The sequence below is a fragment of the Saccopteryx leptura genome, chromosome 5, assembly GCF_036850995.1.
Source record: "Saccopteryx leptura isolate mSacLep1 chromosome 5, mSacLep1_pri_phased_curated, whole genome shotgun sequence".
NCBI classification, from domain to species: Eukaryota; Metazoa; Chordata; class Mammalia; order Chiroptera; family Emballonuridae; genus Saccopteryx; species Saccopteryx leptura.
This window is the reverse complement of record NC_089507.1, coordinates 132,687,483-132,705,831: the sequence shown is the minus strand read 5'-3', so window position 1 is coordinate 132,705,831 and position 18,349 is coordinate 132,687,483. Positions and strand designations below refer to the sequence as shown.

Here is an 18,349-nt window from a genome sequence, read left to right as displayed (position 1 = left end):
CTCTGTGCTACACTCTTCCTAAAGCAAAACAAAAAACCCCAAACAAATAGAACAGAAAACAAAACAAAACAAAAACAATCAACCTCACCCATGAGCCTAATCTGTTTGGAGCTTTGGGTGGAGAATGACATTTGAGAGGATGGCTATTGAGTTTACAGAAGCTGGTGTACTAAGTAGCCTCCCTGGGAGCTCTAGTTACAGCTGGCCTTTCTAATTCTTCGAAGTTAAAAAAATTGTTTTTCCTTATATATATATTTAAACTATGCAGGTGTTTGTTAATTTTTTCTTCTCTTACCTTACTTTGTCGGTGAAAATTCACCTTATTGTTCTTTTAAGCAAACTCTCCTTTGACATTTAACAGGAAAGGATTTACCAAAAAACTTTTTTCCGGTATTTGGGGTTAGTGAGCCTCTGCTGGCCCATCACCTCCTGCACACTCCCACTTCCAGCCATTGTAGCACACACAGGATTTGGTGTGGCTGTGAGAGGTTCCTGGGGCCTTGCCAAAATGCCTGTCCACCTCCTACCCTCCCGAGGACCAGAGAGCAGATACCACAGCTCTTGGGGGAGTCCAGCGCCAGTTGGTCGAAGGTGAGGATCTTACCCTTGGCCTTTGAGGATGTGACTCTGGACGGCTGCTCATATGAAGTGCACATACCTTCAGTTTGGGCACCTCCTGGATGCACACATCAGGGGTTATAGTCCCTACAACCACACCACTGTTGCACTCCCCACCTGGAAGCTTCATCTTTTGGGTCATCTGAGGAAGGGACAGAGGCAGCAGGTTGAAGTGACCCATGAACAACTTCTTCAGCATCACTTGATTGAAGGTGGAATTGGTTCACCTGGCCAGAAACCTGTATAGCTTGAACAACAGCCTTAGATAGATGTCCTGGCTCTTGGGCTTCTTGCCCCCAACCTTTCTGACTTTGTTGTGGCAGATATCGACTTCCATGATGGCACCTAATGCTCCACCAGGTCCAGCCAGGATTTAAAGAAATTTGATTTACATATATTGCATCAGGAATACATTTATTTTAGTATACTGATTTTCTCTCTTTAGAGAGGACCAATCTTTTGTTCTTATTCAGTTTCAGATCCAATAAGTCTTCCTGGTAAAGTTATAATTTTGTCAACTTCCTTTTTCAATTCACTTTTTTAAATTGTAGAGGATAATAAGTACAAAAATAACTAAAACTTACATATACAGTTTTAGTAAAGTTATAAATTGATGTCTGTATAATCACCTCCCAGGTGGAGAAATAAACATTACTTGTACTCCAGAAATACCAGCTTGCTCATGCCTTCCCTTCTAAACTCTACCCTCTACCTCACAAAGAAAGCTGCCATCTTTACTTTTATTGGCATCATCCCTTGCTTTCTCACCATTGTATGCCTCCTTAAACATACAGTATATGTTCCTCTTTTTGGACTTATGTCTATATTGATTTACAACATTCTTTTTGTTGTTGTTGTTAGAGACAGAGAGACAGAAAGAGGGACAGATAGGGACAGATAGACAGGAAAGGAGAAAGATGAGAAGCATCAATTCTTTGTTGTGGCTCCTTAGTTGTTCATTGATTGCTTTCTCATATATGCCTTGACTGTGGGGGATACAGCAGCAGAGCGAGGGACCCCTTGCTCAAACCAGTGATCTTGGGCTTCAAGCCAAAGACCTTTTGGGCTCAAGCCAGTGACCATGGGATCATGTCTATGATCCCATGCTCAAGCCAGTGACCCTGCACTCAAGCTGGTACCACACTCAATCCAGATGAGCCTGTGTTCAAGCCAGTGAGTGACCTCCCTCAGGGTTTCGAACCTGGGTCCTCTGCATCCCAGTCCAATGTTCCATCCACTGTGCCACCGTCTGGTCAGGCAGTTTACAACATTTTCTGGTAGGATGTTCTTTAGCCTCATTGATTTCAAATTGAAGATAGATCAGAAGTGACCATCTTTCTATGAATGTCTTGCTTAGGTCCATTTTTGAGGTGTATACCCCATTTCTCAAGAAACTACCTCTTACAGTGCTCTGCAACACTGGGCATGTGGCTCATTGCATCTTTGTATCCCTGCAGTGGGTGATGTACCTTGCCTAGAATGATGACTAATGATGATTTTTTGGAGAAGTAGATATATATGACTCAATGCATGGTATTCTGGGACTATTTTTTGTTTCTGTGACTACTGTAAATAGCCATGTCAATATTAGTAGAATGAAGGACAGATGAGGAATTGGTTAATTATAAATTCACTTTTAGAGAATTCATTTTCTAAAAGATAGGAAAAAAAGTTTAACCAACATTCCTAACAGTATATAAAAATCATTAAAATATAAGCTGATAATATTTTTGGATGATTTGAACTCTCTCCAGTAAGTATGTCTGTGGTTTGAATGAGTTAAGTATAAGCAGTGCATTTTCTTCAAACCATTCAACTTGACAATAGTTAACTTGTTAAGAATAGTAACAATAACATTCTTCAGGTTTGTCCTGTTTTGCTTAAGGTAGTTCCATTCTAAATTTCATTAAGTCAAAAACAAGACACCCCCGCCCTCATAAAATTTCAAAAGGTTAACGAAATACTGACTAGATTACAAGAAGATAGTACGAGGTCATTGCTTTGGGCAAAGTACTTAAAATTATGCTTCTGTTCTGAAAACCCAACACATTTAAATCTTGTGAAGTGTATATATGTGTGTGTGTGTGTGTGTATAACACACACTCTTTCCAATATGTCAACCCTGGTAGTTCCTAGGACAGTTAATGTAATCACATGCTAAGCTTTTAAATATTTTGTTGTAAATAAAAACATTCCAAAGCATAAAGCTATAATAACATTAAAACCACTTGCAGTCTAAGGTGAACAGAAAGATTATCTATATTATCTATAGACAAAAGCTATAAAAGATACTTAAGGTTCAATAAAATATATTTTGATACAAAGTACACTGCAGAAACAACAGCAAAACTGTGGGAAAATAGAAGCGACTAGAACACCTGAGAAGCCAGACTAGAATAACTGCATGTGGGTCCAGATGTCTCGCCATTTCTATGAAGTGTGCCCAACAGAGGCAGGGTGGACAAACCACAGTTTAAAACTGTTTTACAAACTATTAATAAAAACCGAGCTATCCAGGATAAAAAAGGTTAGCTAGCAGTTAATTTTTTAAATAACTCACCTGTAAACTATATGTTATCCTTAAAGATAGTAAGAATAAATTGTTTAGCTGCCCATCTAAATATCCAATTTCCAGTGTCATCTTATGGTCTGCACCCATGGATTAATAATTACTTTAGACTAGGCTACAACTAATGCAGGATCTCGAAGAAATTGTCTTCTACACGAATGACTGGTATTATTGTGGAAAGAAACATTATTCAGAAAACATTATCTATTTCATTCCTTAGTCATCAGGGCAACTCATCTACTTTTAGACTTAAACTTCTAAAGAAGACTGCTATGTTTGAAAGAGATTGGCTATGAAAGTACTCGAATTGAAAAGTTAGCCAGCATGCCTCCACTGAACTTCATTCATTAGCATTCACGCTGGCAACGTTTCCACATCTTAGGGTTCATTTTATGCTTTAATTTGGTTAGTAGGTCTTTGTTAATCGTCCTATTGAAAGAAGAACAAAGGTGGTTTAGGTGATCCAGGAGATTAATGCACTATATTTTATCTTTGAAAAAAGCTGGACAAAGCCAGAATGCTGATACCCTCTGATTTTTTTCAGGACATTTAGAACCACAAATCGGCTGGAGGATAAAGACCCTCACTGTACTTAACTGCAGACACCTTCTGAAGAGAAATGCCGTGTCAGTCATCGAAATTACGTTTTGTCAGCTACACAGGGTTCTGAAGGCAGATTATCTCACCAGAGAGTTTGTTTCCTGGACGGGAGGGCGTCTGTTTCTTATATGCCACTTCATCCAATAAAATCACTAGCCAATCTAGTTTTCTTCTTATTTCTCTTTATAAAGTAATGATACTAAGGTTAGGCGATAGTGCTGGTTAAGTAAAAACAGTCCAAGTTTACTGACAACTGGACAACTTCTAATGCTCTAAGGGGAAATACTTCCCATTCCTTTGAACTGAATTTTCTGTCACAGTAGTTCCTCAAATTCCTGCTACTCTGTGATTTCCTTCTCTCAAAAGTCAAAACTCATTTTCTTCTTATTGCTTGGGTTTTTCTCCTGATGAGATCATCTTTCCCAATGAATCCCTCTCCCCTCATCCAATACCAGCCTTTTCTTTGCCTATTTTGTTTGGCTGCATTAAGGAGAGTGAACCATGTCCACTTTCTGCCATGTCTGTAGCACTGGGAACTGACTACTTCCCCTTCAGTGTTACTTTGTGGAGAACAACTATGCACAACGCTCTCACTTCACTTTGTAACACAGGCATTTTATTTTCAAATCCACATTTCTTTTTGTATTTTCTTGAACTGCTTTCGGCAGGTGTGCGGACAGCCATCCAGTAGAGACCCCAAGTACCAGTCTATTTCACACAGGCCACTGAACAGTCAGAAGATGGTAACTCTGGGTCTCTAGTGACCTGGACTGGATTCAACTCACTGACCTAGAGGTGAAAGGCTCTGTATTCCATTACTAATCCCTTGAGCTATCCAGCCCCCTGAAAATGATTCTTTGGTTTTATTATTGCAAAGGCCATTTATACAATCATGAACTGGATTTAGGAAAGCAACCATGAAATAGCAAGGGACAAATTGATTGAAATTCCTTCAATGTAGTAAGGGCTGAAGCCTCTCAGTAGGATTGGGAGAAAAGTTAAATACAGGCACATCCATTCTTATTCAGTAGCATGACCGGCTCACTTAAACTTTAGATCCACTGACCATGCCTCAAGGAACTAAATCTTAAATAAAAAAAATGAAAAAGCAAACTATGAAATAGCCAATAATCTTTATTTTGTTCTTCCCTACCCCCCTGCTCTCCAAAAAGCACTAATGGGTATATTGTGCATGTGAAAATATTGTATAAAGTATTAGAATAATCTCAAATTAATAAAACAAAAAAACATGTATCTCAACATAGATGTTTTCTTTGTAGGAATAGAAAATTTTGGCTTCTAGAACAAGGTCAGCAATGAAATACTTAAAAGGGCTACTCCATTTCCACTGATTTGCAATTTAACATTCATGGCAGAAAACTCCATTTCTCTAACCACATAATAGGTCTTTAAATATGACTAATTCATATACTAATATCAATGTACTTGGCATTAAAAAAATCACAATTTCTATTAATATATTTGTATTAGGCTCAAAACCTATATTCTAGCATTTAAGATATCCATTACATTGGCCAAAATTGGGATTATTTCAAAATCAAGTAAAAGTCCATATTTATTCTAAAGTTGCTAAAATATGCTAATAAAATTAAATTTGATGTTTTACATTAAAAGTAAAATATTTGGTTTATCTCTCAGACATCTATAACATATAATAAATAGTGGGTAGTATAGTAATATAATAAAGTTTTGTGATACCCTGAAATTTGATGTTTTCTTTAAAAATTCATAATAGTCTTCATTTCAGCCTTAAACCACAAATTAATGAACAGATTTGCAGAAATAAAACAGTATAAACACAGAATGCTACAGTATATGTTTTTGTTTTTTTTAACTTTTGGGGAATCTACATGTCCTTTAATAAAAGTAAGTCAAAGAAATTTACAGAAATGAAATAGGTAAAAAACAAATTTCAAGTCATAAACCATAGATTTAAATTGCTGTTTTTTTCCGTCTACCTGCTGGGGCCCTCCCCAGCGTGTTTTGGGCACTGTGCAGGTTCAGCTCAAGGTAGCTAACTTTCAACTGTGGCTCTGTTTTTAGCCTTCTTTGTTTATGTAAAACAGTAATTACAGACATGACTGAAATCACAGTGGATTTCAGAAAGCCAGCATTAAACACGATAAAAATTTAAAAAATAACTACTTCATAAATATTTATTATTTACATGAGGGGAGATGTAGTTTGAAGTTTTCATACAAGCTGATGAAACGGAAAGCAGCGAGAAGAAGGCCAGCAGGTAAAGACGGGCAACGCTAGGCTGCAGCAAAAAGAGAATGTGTGAGTTAACGACAAAAAATAACATTTGCATGAAAGCAAACAGGACATGATAGAAACCTTTTTTCTTAAAAAATATAAGGTATTTCACAAAAGCCTGAACACTTTACATGTTAATACTAAAAACAGGGGGAAGGGAAGCTTCATATATTTTCATCACAAAAATATTTACCAATACTCCAAATGGAGTTTTCTTTTATGTTATTATGATTATCTTAACTATAGAGAGAAAGAAGTTGAAAACTGTATACAGCCTAATTATATTATCCTTAAATTAGAGTCAAGGAGGTTTACACATCATCTTCTCATCTCATACCTTCATGAAAAAGCCCTAGAGAGAATAAAGAAAATCAAAAGGGGAGATTATGGTCTCTTTATTAACACTTGTCACTGGTAATAGAAAATGGAGGCCTGGCAGTCCTCGTGCTGTGCCTGCACTTGGGTTTTCTTCGCTCACTCCACCACGGGCCACGGGCCTGTCTGAGCGGAGGGTGCAGCTCTCCTGTCCTCAGGCTGTAGCAGTTCCTCATCCCCAGGGACTTAGCAGTGGAGGGGACAGCAGAACTGCATGGCTCCCATGCGGCGGCAGGAAGGCAGCGCCAAGGCTACGCCCCTGGTCCAGGCGCAGGAGACGTCAGTGTGCCCGGTGCTTTCTCTTTTTGTGCTTCTTATCCTTCTTCTTATTGCCACACTTGGAACAGAACCACTGCATTTCCTCCGGTGGTGCGGCCCTTATCCCAACACAGGGCCTATGTGTTAAGAAATAATATTTCAGATAAACAAATGGTGTGTGTGTGTGTGTACACTCTTTTCCTTTCTATGTTTTTGTAATACTTTTAAATAATTATATGAAGTTTAAGTCTATGGTCTATTCACCAGAAAGCCAAGCCAAACAGGACTAATTTATGTAGTACTAGTGTTGGGCAAGCAGATGATTATATTACATAATGCCCCTTTTACAGGCCTCTGGAGAAATTAATTAGCTCATTTATCCTTTCAGCCAGGACTAGTTTAATTCTTTTGAGCAACAGCTTTGTTTTTATCTTTCAGCTATCACATATCATGTAACTGAACTGATTGCTATCGTTTTCTAGCTGATATTTTAAAGATAAAATTGGATTTTTGCACACATTTTGGTAGCATTTCTTCAGAGGGGGCTGTTGAAGCGATGTAAAAACAAACAGGCTGTCTCTGTTTCTGCAGTTGGTGACATGTTTACAAAGGGTTGCCTCAGTGTTATTGTCAAACTTGGCAGCCCATAAAGAAAACTACTAGAAAGTAAGGAAAGGGGGATCTCTGTATCTCCTTCCTTTTTCTATTAGAAGGAGATATAAGTTAAGCAACATATTCAGAATTGAGGCTGAATAACAATAATCCAAAGACTTGATTTTTTAAAATTAATATGAACTACAATTTATTGGCTCAGTGATTTTTGCCCTGGTCATGATTCTCAGGATAGCAGCTGAATGGGAGAAAATCCAAGATGGACCCAATCACTGATCTGCCCAGCAGAGCCCCCTGGGGCGCCGCCCCAGCACCAGGAAGCCGGGTGCACTCACCAATGGTACCAGTCATCACAGCCATCACAGCCAATCATGGGGCTCCCATCGTCAGGCTTGTTGCAGCCGGGACAGATCCAGATCTGGTTCCCCCACTCATCTCGGATCTGAGGATTTTAAATGGGGCCGGGCATGGGACAAAATCAGAGATGAAATGTGGAAAAAGAACCCAAAAGAGTGCAGGATAATAGTGATTACTTTACACTGTGAACCTAATAAACCAACAAAGTAAACTGAAAAAAATTATAGGTTAAGAATTTATTAAAGCCATAATGATGGTCATAACTACAGTGTGTCTGTCCGTAAAGTCATGGTGCACTTTTGCCCGGTCACAGGAAAGCAACAAAAGACGACAGAAATGTGAAATCTGCACCAAATAAAAGGAAAACTCTCCCAGTTTCATACCTATTCAGTGCAGTTCTATGTGGGCTCATGCACAGATTTTTTAGGGCTCCTTAGGTAGCTATCCCGTATAGCCTCTACAGACTCGTCACTGACTGATGGCCTACCAGAACGGGGTTTCTCCACCAAACTGCCGGTTTCCTTCAACTGCTTATCCCACTGAGTAATGTTATTCCTATGTGGTCGCGCTTCCTTATAAACGTGCTGCTATTCATGTTGCACTTTGGTCACGAATTCGAATTTAGCGAGCCACAGAACACACTGAGCTTTCCTCTGTACTGTCCACATCTCGACTGGCATAGCCATAGGCTGCTCCGCTGTATACACGGTGTTACAACATCATCTGCGCATGCGCACATGCTGCCACATCATCCTACAGAAACTGGGAGGGTTTTCCTTTTATTTGGTGCAGATTTCACATTTCTATCGTCTTTTGTTGCTTTCCTGTGACCGGTCAAAAGTGCACCATGACTTTACGGACACACTGTATTCTGGGATCATTTAAAAAAAAGAATAGCTAGTGCTCAGTGATAATGAATATTTTCATCTTTTTTTGTAAGTCACAGAAAACAAAGCACTTTATAATTTCTGTGACTCTGACCAATTGCCACCTTTGTCTAAAAAACTGTAAACACAGAAGTTCTTAATAATGAGGGTCTCTATGGCAGTAACAACTGCTGATTTTGAACACTGTAGAGCTCAACAATATGTCAGCTCCAGCTGCAGTCACAGCACGGAATTAATATGCACAGTCAAATGTGCATGCATCACCTTATTACTCATTAGCCAACCCTTCTCCTGAACTAGCTGATAAGATCAAGGATAGAAAGGAGTTGTTACTAAGTAACTTTCCATTCCCTTTATGACATTTCTAGTAAAGTACAATCACTAAAGGGCAATGAAAGAAGGAACTCCTGGGGCCAAAGAGTTACACACTTGAACATTATTTTACTACTAAGACAGTATGCCCTGGAGTTTACTTAATTTAGGAGGTTCTAAATAAGAAGCATCCCTAATTGTTCCACTTCTTCAAATTCCACATTAATCAGGACAATTTGGAAGAAATAATTCTACAATGGGCATTCAAAACAGCAACAACAAAAAGCAAATGTTCAAAAGTTTTCACAATAACACAGCATATAATTTCATTCAGTTTATTTTGCAAGGTATGGTCTCTTCCTCACTTTCAAGTACAATGCTGACTAGATATGCAGAAAAGAAAGGGCTTTCTTTGTGTGTAGTAGATGTATTGGGGGGAATAGATGTTTCATTCTACTGATGAGCATTTTTAAGGCCTGCCATATTTTAAAAAATCTCTACAAAGATAATCATGTTCATATAAAAGCTTCTGAAAGAAATCTGTGGGCAGCTACATCTCTGATTCAGTCCTTTTAATTTCAAGGGGACAGTAGAGTATTGTATTTCAGTGTGTGCATATTTAGTCACTATAAATAATGTCAAAGCATTGTTTTTCTTTATATTGTTTTAGAATATGACCATATCTATTCTGGATGCAACAATTACCACCAGTCACCACATGCCAGCTGTTTATGGTTAAGACCTGTCCAGACTCCTATGCCCTGAAGCTGCCATGTATGGATAGTCTTGCTGCTGGTTGACCTTTCTTGAAATTAGACTGCTGTGACTCTGTTGCTAACAAGAGAACTTATTATAGCATCCCTAATAACTAACACTGAATACTTGACAGTTTACTAAGTTCTTTCAAATATCTACTTCATTTAATCATCTTTTTTTTTTTTTGTACCTTTCCGAAGCTAGAAACGGGGAGAGACAGTCAGACAGACTCCAGCATGCGCCCGACCGGGATCCACCCGGCACGCCCACCAGGGGCGACACTCTGCCCCTCCATGCCGTTGCTCTGTTGCGACCAGAGCCACTCCAGCGCCTGGGGCAGAGGCCCAGGAGCCATCCCAGGCGCCCAGGCCATCTTTGCTCCAATGGAGCCTCGGCTGCAGGAGGGGAAGAGAGAGACAGAGAGGAAGGAGAGGGGGAGGGGTGGAGAAGCAGATGGGCGTTTCTCCTGTGTGTCCTGACCGGGAATCGAACCCGGGACTTCTGCACGCCAGGCCGACGCTCTACCACTGAGCCAACCGGCCAGGGCCCATTTAATCATCTTAAAACAAGCCTGGATAGGTTATGAATAGGGAGACTGGAGCTAAAGAAATGTGACAGTTCCAAACTCATACTATGGCAGTGACAAAATCAACTTTTTTGCTTTAGACCCTGTATCTTTCCTTCAAATCACATGTCTTGTCCTCAGTCTACAAGGGACAGAAGGCTTTCCACTTTCATTGTCTATGTAAATCTGATCCATCTCCAGAAGTCAGCTCAAAAAATCCACTGGACACCAGAAATTTTACAGCTAGAACATACTATTGTGATCATCTAGTCTTATGTAAATCCCTTAATTACAGATGAAGGACTGGAGATTGAGGAGGTTAAGTATAAAATCTTTCCTGATCAACCCATTTTGGGGTGATGTGGCCTCAATTAATACCAATAGCAATTTTTCTTTGAATGGACCAATTTAAAGATCACAGGTTTTTGTATCACATTATCTATTTTTGTCTTAAATTGCCAATTTAATAATACTTTCCTGTTAATTTGTCATGTCTTTATATCCACTCTCAATAGTTTTAAGACATCCTTCTTATCCTTTGTATCATTATAGTTCCTCCAATATTTAATTATCTGTTAAAAATTTCCTTCCTAAATGCCTTAAAGAGATGTAATATTTGCACAATTTATAAGAACTGTCATGAATCCGACCCCATCACTTTTCAATTGTATCTACTCAGAAAGAGCCAAGTCGGCCCTGGCCGGTTGGCTCAGCGGTAGAGCGTCGGCCTGGCGTGCAGGGGACCTGGGTTCGATTCCCGGCCAGGGCACATAGGAGAGGCACCCATTTGCTTCTCCACCTCTCACCCCCCCTCCTTCTTCTCTGTCTCTCTCTTCCCCTCCCGCAGCCAAGGCTCCATTGGAGCAGAGGGCCCGGGCGCTGGGGATGGCTCCTTGGCCTCTGCCCCAGGCGCTAGAGTGGCTCTGGTCACAGCAGAGCGACGCCCCGGAGGGGCAGAGCATCGCCCCCTGGTGGGCAGAGCGTTGCCCCTGGTGGGCGTGCCAGGTGGATCCCGGTCGGGCGCATGCGGGAGTCTGTCTGACTGTCTCTCCCCGTTTCCAGCTTCAGAAAGAAAGAAAAAAAAAAAAAAAAAAAAAAAGAGCCAAGTCATCATTAAGCTGACAGTTCACAATCTATATAGCATTTGGTGGGCAAGGCAATGTCAAGTTATCAAACTCACTCAACAAGGTAAGTTTTGCCATCTGAAGACACACACTTGGTTAATCAGGGAGCTCTGTGGACTGAAAGTTCATTTCTATTTACTAAGCAAACCTGGTATATTCTGGACCTTAGCCAATGAAATACTCTAATTAGTGCTGTTACTTAAAACAGCACTAACCCATAATATCTGTGTATATATATTTGGTAAATTATACTTAAGTGAATAATTTAATTGCTTGATCAAGAAGTTCAATGTAAGATTTAAATATCACTATTCCTCTCTATATTTATACATTGATATTCTGTATATTTGTATATAATCATATTCTAAAACAATATAAAGAAAAACAATGCTTTGACATTATTTATAGAGGCTAAACATGTACACACTGAAATATAATACTTTGCAGCCAAAAGCTTGAAAATGCAATGAAAACACCTTTCCCATCATAAAGAATTGCCTCTGAATTCAATAATGATACATATGACACTGCTTTTTAATTGAAAACATTTTCATGATAAAAGAGTAAACTCCTTAACTGACTTAAAAAAAAAACCCACTACAAAATAAATGTGGCGTACCACGTAAGTGCTAACCGTCTCTGTTACCACACTCCGGACAGGGGCTTTGGAACTTCCAGCTCCAGAGACGGCTGGGGATGGAGGTGGTATCAAAGCGGGAGATGCAGTGGACTGTGCGAGGAGTGGCAAAGGCACTGGGGCAGGGGTGACATGCACAGGGACAGTGGCTGGGGCTGGCACTGGTGGTGGCGTCTTGGCTCTGTTCAGAGAGGGAGCTGGCTTAGCCTCGGGGGCTGGAACCACTTTGCTGATGACACTGTCAACAAAAGAGAGAAGGAAAAGTCAAAATAGGACAGTTAAATCAAACTAAATATTTTAAAATGTTATCAGAGTCTTGGCTGGTTAGCTCAGTGGTAGAGCATCCACCCAGCATGCAAATGTCCTGGTTTGATTCTAGTCAGGGCACACAGGAGAAGCAGCCATCTGCTTCTCCCCCCCTTCTCTCTCTCTCTCTCTCTCTCTCTCTCTTTCCCCCTCTCTCTTCTCCTGTAGCCATGGCTCCAAGGTAGCAAGTTGGCCCCAGGCTTTGAAGATGGCTTCATGGCCTCGCCTCAGGCACTAAAATGGCTCAGTCGCAGAGCAAAGGAGCAAGGGCCCCAGATGAGCAGAGCATCGCCCCATGGGGGGCTTGTCGAATGAATCCAGGTCAGGGCACATGGAGGAGTTTGTCTCTCTGCCTCTCCACTTCTCACTTAAGAAAAAAATAATATTATCACAAAGTAACTTTCTTATTCTAGGTAGCATTATACTTTTTAGGAGTCCAGAGATAGCTACAGACCTGAGTTCAAGGCCCGGCTCACCTCTCAACTTATTCAGAGTAATGATGGGAGAGAAAGAAGTAGCAGGACTGATCTGTAGTTCAAACAGCAGCCGCTCTAGCCCCTTTCCTGGTGATGTTACTAACTAATAATTACAGTGGTTCCTTGAGATACGAATTTAATTCATTCTGTAACCGAGCTTGTAAGTCAGTCAACTTGTATATCAAACTGCCTATACTGGACCAGGGCGGCAACATGCCAACTAGCGGCAGCTTCCTGAATCACAATTTGTATCTCGGAATTTCACTCGGATCTCGAACAAAAATACAGACCAAGTTACAGCTCGTATCTTAACAAAGTATATTGGTCTGTTTGTACCTTAAGGTACCACTGTAGAGCTGTGTCTCTTTATGAACAATATCTTATTCATAGAACTCATGCAGTGAATGGAGCACTAGACTCAGAGTCAGGATACCTGAGTTCCAATTCTAGGTCTGCCACAGGCTAGCTAGGTGACCTTGGGTAAGTCACTTAAACATACAATTTACTGAGCACCCGTAAGAAATTAGATATGATACTAAACACTTTATATATATCTAGTCCTCATAACTTCAAATAAATATATATATATTTTATATATTTTCTCATTTCATAGCTGAGGAAACAGGATTAACGAGAGAAATGCACTGGGTAAATGGGTGGTGGCAGGCTTTGAATCACGATCTTTGATTCTCCAACTCTTTCTTCTTCTTTTTTTATAAGTTTCTTTCCTTGAAAAAAAAAATGTATCATTTCAAGCATAGAGAAAATAATACGAGACAGCGTAGGTAACAAAGATAGCAGACCATAGCCCTTTGCCATGTTTGCATCAAGCCTCCCTCCCTCCTCTTCCAAAAACAACCACTCTCTGCAAGCTAGCAGGTCTGCTCTTGTCATTTTATTCTTTGTACGGTCTCTGCCTTTGTAGGTATCCACAAGCAACATGTACGGTACTACTGCTTTATGTGTTACAACTATAGAAACAAGATCATATTATATTTATTACTCACAACTAGTTCCCTCAGTTTTTTATTGAGATAAAATTGACATGTGACACTGTAAAACAGGGAGGTTTACAACATGGTGGTTTGATACATTTGTCTATTATAATGATTACTACAGTGGTTTGAGCTAACATCTTTTTCATGTCATATAATTATCATTTCTTTTTGTGTTCAGAACAATTAAGATCTAGTCCTAGCAACTCTGAGGTTTATAATACACAGTACTGTTAAATATAATCTCTATGCTGTGCATTAGATCTCCAGAATTTATCTACTAGTTGCCCACTTAAGTCTTAATGCTCTTGATTTAACCATGTTGATACATATGACCTATATTATGTGTTGTACTTGTTAACTTTTATTCCATGGCATGGATAAGTCAAGGGGTTTTTTGCCACTGCCCTACTGAGTCTAGGATACACTGCCACATAAATCTTAAAACACTACCTGTAAATATGTTCAAGAATTTCCCCAGACTGTAGTCCTAGAACTAAAGTCACTGGGTCACACAGTGTGCACATTTTTTACCTTTACTAGGAATCCCAAGCTGCTCTGTAAATAACTGCATGAACTAACTCTTTCTACTGTTTGCAATTATTTAGAGCTTGCTTTTCTGATCAACAAAGTGGCAATAAATATAGCTGCCTCTGAGGATTCTGGTGAGAAGCTGAATATAGAGAAAAACACCTCAAAAACTACGTACAAATGTAGAATGTTAGCACCAGCATTATAGTCATGACAGTTGCTCATGACAACCGCTTGCACCATCATTACCAGCTTCACAGTTCCATTTTCTCAAATCACCCTCATTAAAAAGCATGATTTTTTGCTATTCTGATCAGAATTTTATAAAACATTAAATTACTTCAAAAAATGTCATCATTATGCAAGCAAATACCTAATGCTGTCTAATTGCTCTCCACTTGTTTCATGCAAGTGTGTGATCACCTTCCTAACCTGAACAGAGCCAAAGGCCAGAAAATTTAATAAATGCTGTTTGTGCAGGACACTCAATAAATATGTCACATAAATAATAGTGAATATTTATTGAACACTTACTAACTGCACACCAAGCACTATGCTACATGTTTACTTGCTTTATCTCACTTGATCCTCATAACAGCCAAATAAGGTAAGCACTGTCATTACTTTCTCTTTGTAGGTGAAGACATCCAGGCACAGAGATTAAGTACAGACTACTGTGTGGCAGATCCAAGAGTTAAACACAGGCAGTCTTGATTTCAGAACCCATGATCTTAACAGCTACACTACACTGATTATTGATGCTTATTGAATAAGTTTTGCCTTACATATAAGATTGGAGTTCAAAGTTATTACTATAGACATAGGCTGCCTATATCCATATATAGTTGGGCTAAAATTTTAAAACATACTATTTGTGAAGGAAGTTTCCTATTATAGTTTAAAACATAGGTACTGAAAATAAAGCTAAGGAAAAAGCAGGAATCCAGAAAGCTACTGTATTTCCCCACATATAAGACAAACCTTAATTCTGGAGCCTGAAATTTGAAAAAAAAATGTATTACATAAAGTTATTGAACTCAAGTTTTATTCATCATAAAATTCATACTACTCTTCATTATTGTTAAAATTCCCATCCATTAGCTTGTCCTCATCTGTGATAAGAAATCACTGTCTTCATATATTGCCTCGTCCTCAGTTCCATCTATGGCATTTGAAATGCCACACTTTTTAAATGACTTAAAAACAATCTCAATCTTGATATTATCCCAGGATCTTTTCACCCAGGTACAGATTTCTCCTAGAATTGGTTTCTTCACTCTTCCTGCTGGTGTCAAATTGTCCCCAGAAGACTTCATCCATTGGTTCCATTCATCTCTCATGGCAGCTTTGAAGGATTTGTTAATGCTGACATCAAGTGGTTGGAGGTGGGATGTCAAGCCTCCAGGTGTGATGGCAAGTTTTGTGTTTTGCTCTGCAGCAATCTTCTTTGTGATTTTTGTTATGTGTGCCCTGAATTGATCAAGCACCAATAGGGTAGATTTGCATAAGAGCCCACTTGGTCTACTTCTCTAAACTTTCTCAAACCAGATCTTCATCCCATCCTGATCCATCCAAACCTTGTCATGAACGTGGACAATATAACTCCTTGAGGAATGTCTTCTTTTGGCATTGTTTTGTGTTTAAAATCAGCATAGAAGGCAGCTTGGTTTCGTTGGCACAACAAGCAACTGTATAATGGCTCTTTTCATGTCCCCTTGTCTTTACAGTTACAGTTTTCACCCCTTCTTATCAACAGTTCTGTTACTTGTGACATCAAACTGAAGGGGGACTTCGTACATATTTGCAATCTGTCCCAACTCAAATTGATGTGTCTTGTGACATTGAATGACAAAATGATGAAATTCAAAGACCTTTTGCTCATAACTTTCAGGCATCTTTTGGGCAAGTCTGGTGCGTGTATGCATGCTTAGTCCATTCCGTTTCATGAACTTAAGCACTAATTGTGTCCTCCTTTGAAACAGTAACTTCTTTTTCATCAGCAATTCTTCTTGCCTTATGCTGAACCATCTTTGTGGACACAAGAATTCCAATTGCCCTTTACTCTTCAACCCATATCTCCAATTCCTCTCTAAATCAGGCCATTTGGCTGACTTGCCTCTCAAGGCCTTCTTCTGCTCTGGCATTTTCAGTAGGGTTTCTTCTTCCTGGAGCCATCTCAGATGGATTTCTCAGTTGGAGGAGGACCAACCTTACGTTCAGCAGCACGATTTCCATTCAGTTTTGCAAACTGGATCACTTTTAACTTGAATTCAGCACTGTATGAAAATCTTTTCTGAGCCATTTCTGGGCAGAATTTGGCAAAACAGAACTTACCATAATACACTGGTAATAAGTGCGAAACAATGAGTGCAAAGATAACAAGCGCAAAAAAGCAGAAAATGCAAGTAAAAGAATCTACAACCACCCTATAAGATGCACCCAGTTTTTAGACCCCAAATTTTTTTTAAAGGGTGTGTCTTATACATGGGAAAGAGTGAGTAAAACACAGATGTTTTGTCCATAAGGTAAATTTAATCTTTGGTTTTGAAAGGAGGACAGGTTCCAAAACGAGGGCCTGCTAAAATGTAAAGTCTAATAGTGCTCATCCCCACATTAAGAATTCCCAATAAGCTACACAATTAGGTAATGATGAATCAGAATCTCATGAATTCTCAACCCTGGTGGTCCAGGACACTATGTTTAAAGTCATTTAGACTAGTAATCTGTCCAGGTACCTAGTACAAATCATCCTGAGAGGAAGTAACTTAAAGTTTAGACTTCATATTATTACAGATAATTATTTTTTTAAAAAGTAGCAGATAATCAAACATACAAGAAATCAAGGCAGCCCTAGGGAGAAGCAGACAAAATAATAGACAGTATAAAAAGACCCATAAAGCCCTGGCCCATTGGCTCAGTGGATAGAGTGTCAGCCTAGCATGTAGAAGTCCCAGGTTTGATTCTCAGTCAGAGCACACATGAGAAGCAACCATCTGATCTTCTTCCCCTCTCTCTACCCCTTTCACTCTCTTTCCTACTTGCAGTCAGTGACTCGACTGGTTTGAGCATAAGCCCTGGGCACTGAGGATAGCTCAGTTGGTCCAAGTGTTGGATTCAGGTGCTAAGAATAGCTTGGTTGATTTGAGCATTGGCTCCAGACAGGTGTATCCCAGTTGCTGGGTGTATCCCAGTCGGAGTACATGCAGAAGCCTGTCTATCTCCCCTCCTCTCACTTAAAAAAAAAGGAGAGAGACCCATGAAGACCATAAATAGTATAACTATCAACTACAAAACCACTCTGTTTAAAAAATGAAAAGCAAAGATTAAAATTATTGGCAGGCATATATGATAAACCATCAGCTAACATCATATTAAATGGCACTAAACTGAAGGCTTTCCCCCTTAAATCAGGAACAAGACAGGGTTGTCCACTCTCTCCACTCTTATTTAATGTGGTACTAGAGGTTCTAGCCAGAGCAATCAGACAAGACAAAGAAATAAAAGGCATCCATATCGGAAAAGAAGAAGTAAAGGTATCACTTTTTGCAGATGATATGATCCTATACATCGAAAACCCCAAAGAATCCACAAAAAGACTACTAGAAACAATAAGCCAATACAGTAAGGTCGCAGGATACAAAATTAACATACAGAAGTCAATAGCCTTTCTATATGCCAACAATGAAACAACTGAGAAGGAACTCAAAAGAATAATCCCCTTCACGATTGCAACAAAAAAAATAAAATACTTAGGAATAAACATAACAAAGAATGTAAAGGACTTATATAATGAAAACTATAAACCATTGTTAAGGGAAATCGAAAAAGATATAATGAAATGGAAGAATATACCTTGTTCTTGGCTAGGAAGAATAAATATAATCAAGATGGCTATATTACCCAAAGCAATATACAAATTTAATGCAATTCCCATCAAACTTCCAATGACGTTTTTTAAAGAAATAGAGCAAAAAATCATCAGATTTATATGGAACTATAAAAAACCCCGAATAGCCAAAGCAATCCTAAAGAAAAAGAATGAAGCTGGGGGCATTACAATACCTGACTTCAAACTATATTATAGGGCCACGACA

The 18,349-nt window shown here is 39.3% G+C and overlaps 1 protein-coding gene and 1 pseudogene across 5 annotated transcripts in view; both read right to left on the bottom strand.

Annotated features, from left to right (window-relative positions):
* Positions 1–400: 400 nt before the first annotated feature.
* LOC136405621 (large ribosomal subunit protein eL18-like) lies at positions 401–955 on the bottom strand (annotated as a pseudogene).
* A 5,487-nt stretch (positions 956–6,442) lies between these two features.
* TAF3 (TATA-box binding protein associated factor 3) overlaps positions 6,443–18,349 on the bottom strand; it is a 209,643-nt gene continuing 197,736 nt past the window's right edge. For all 5 annotated transcript variants that reach the window (XM_066384902.1, XM_066384904.1, XM_066384905.1 and 2 more), the window contains 3 exons: positions 11,930–12,185; positions 7,645–7,751; positions 6,443–6,834 (listed from right to left, as the gene is read on the bottom strand). In XM_066384902.1, the coding sequence (XP_066240999.1) occupies positions 6,720–6,834; positions 7,645–7,751; positions 11,930–12,185 (478 nt within the window). In that variant the 3' untranslated portion in view covers positions 6,443–6,719. The remainder of the gene's footprint in view (positions 6,835–7,644; positions 7,752–11,929; positions 12,186–18,349) is intronic.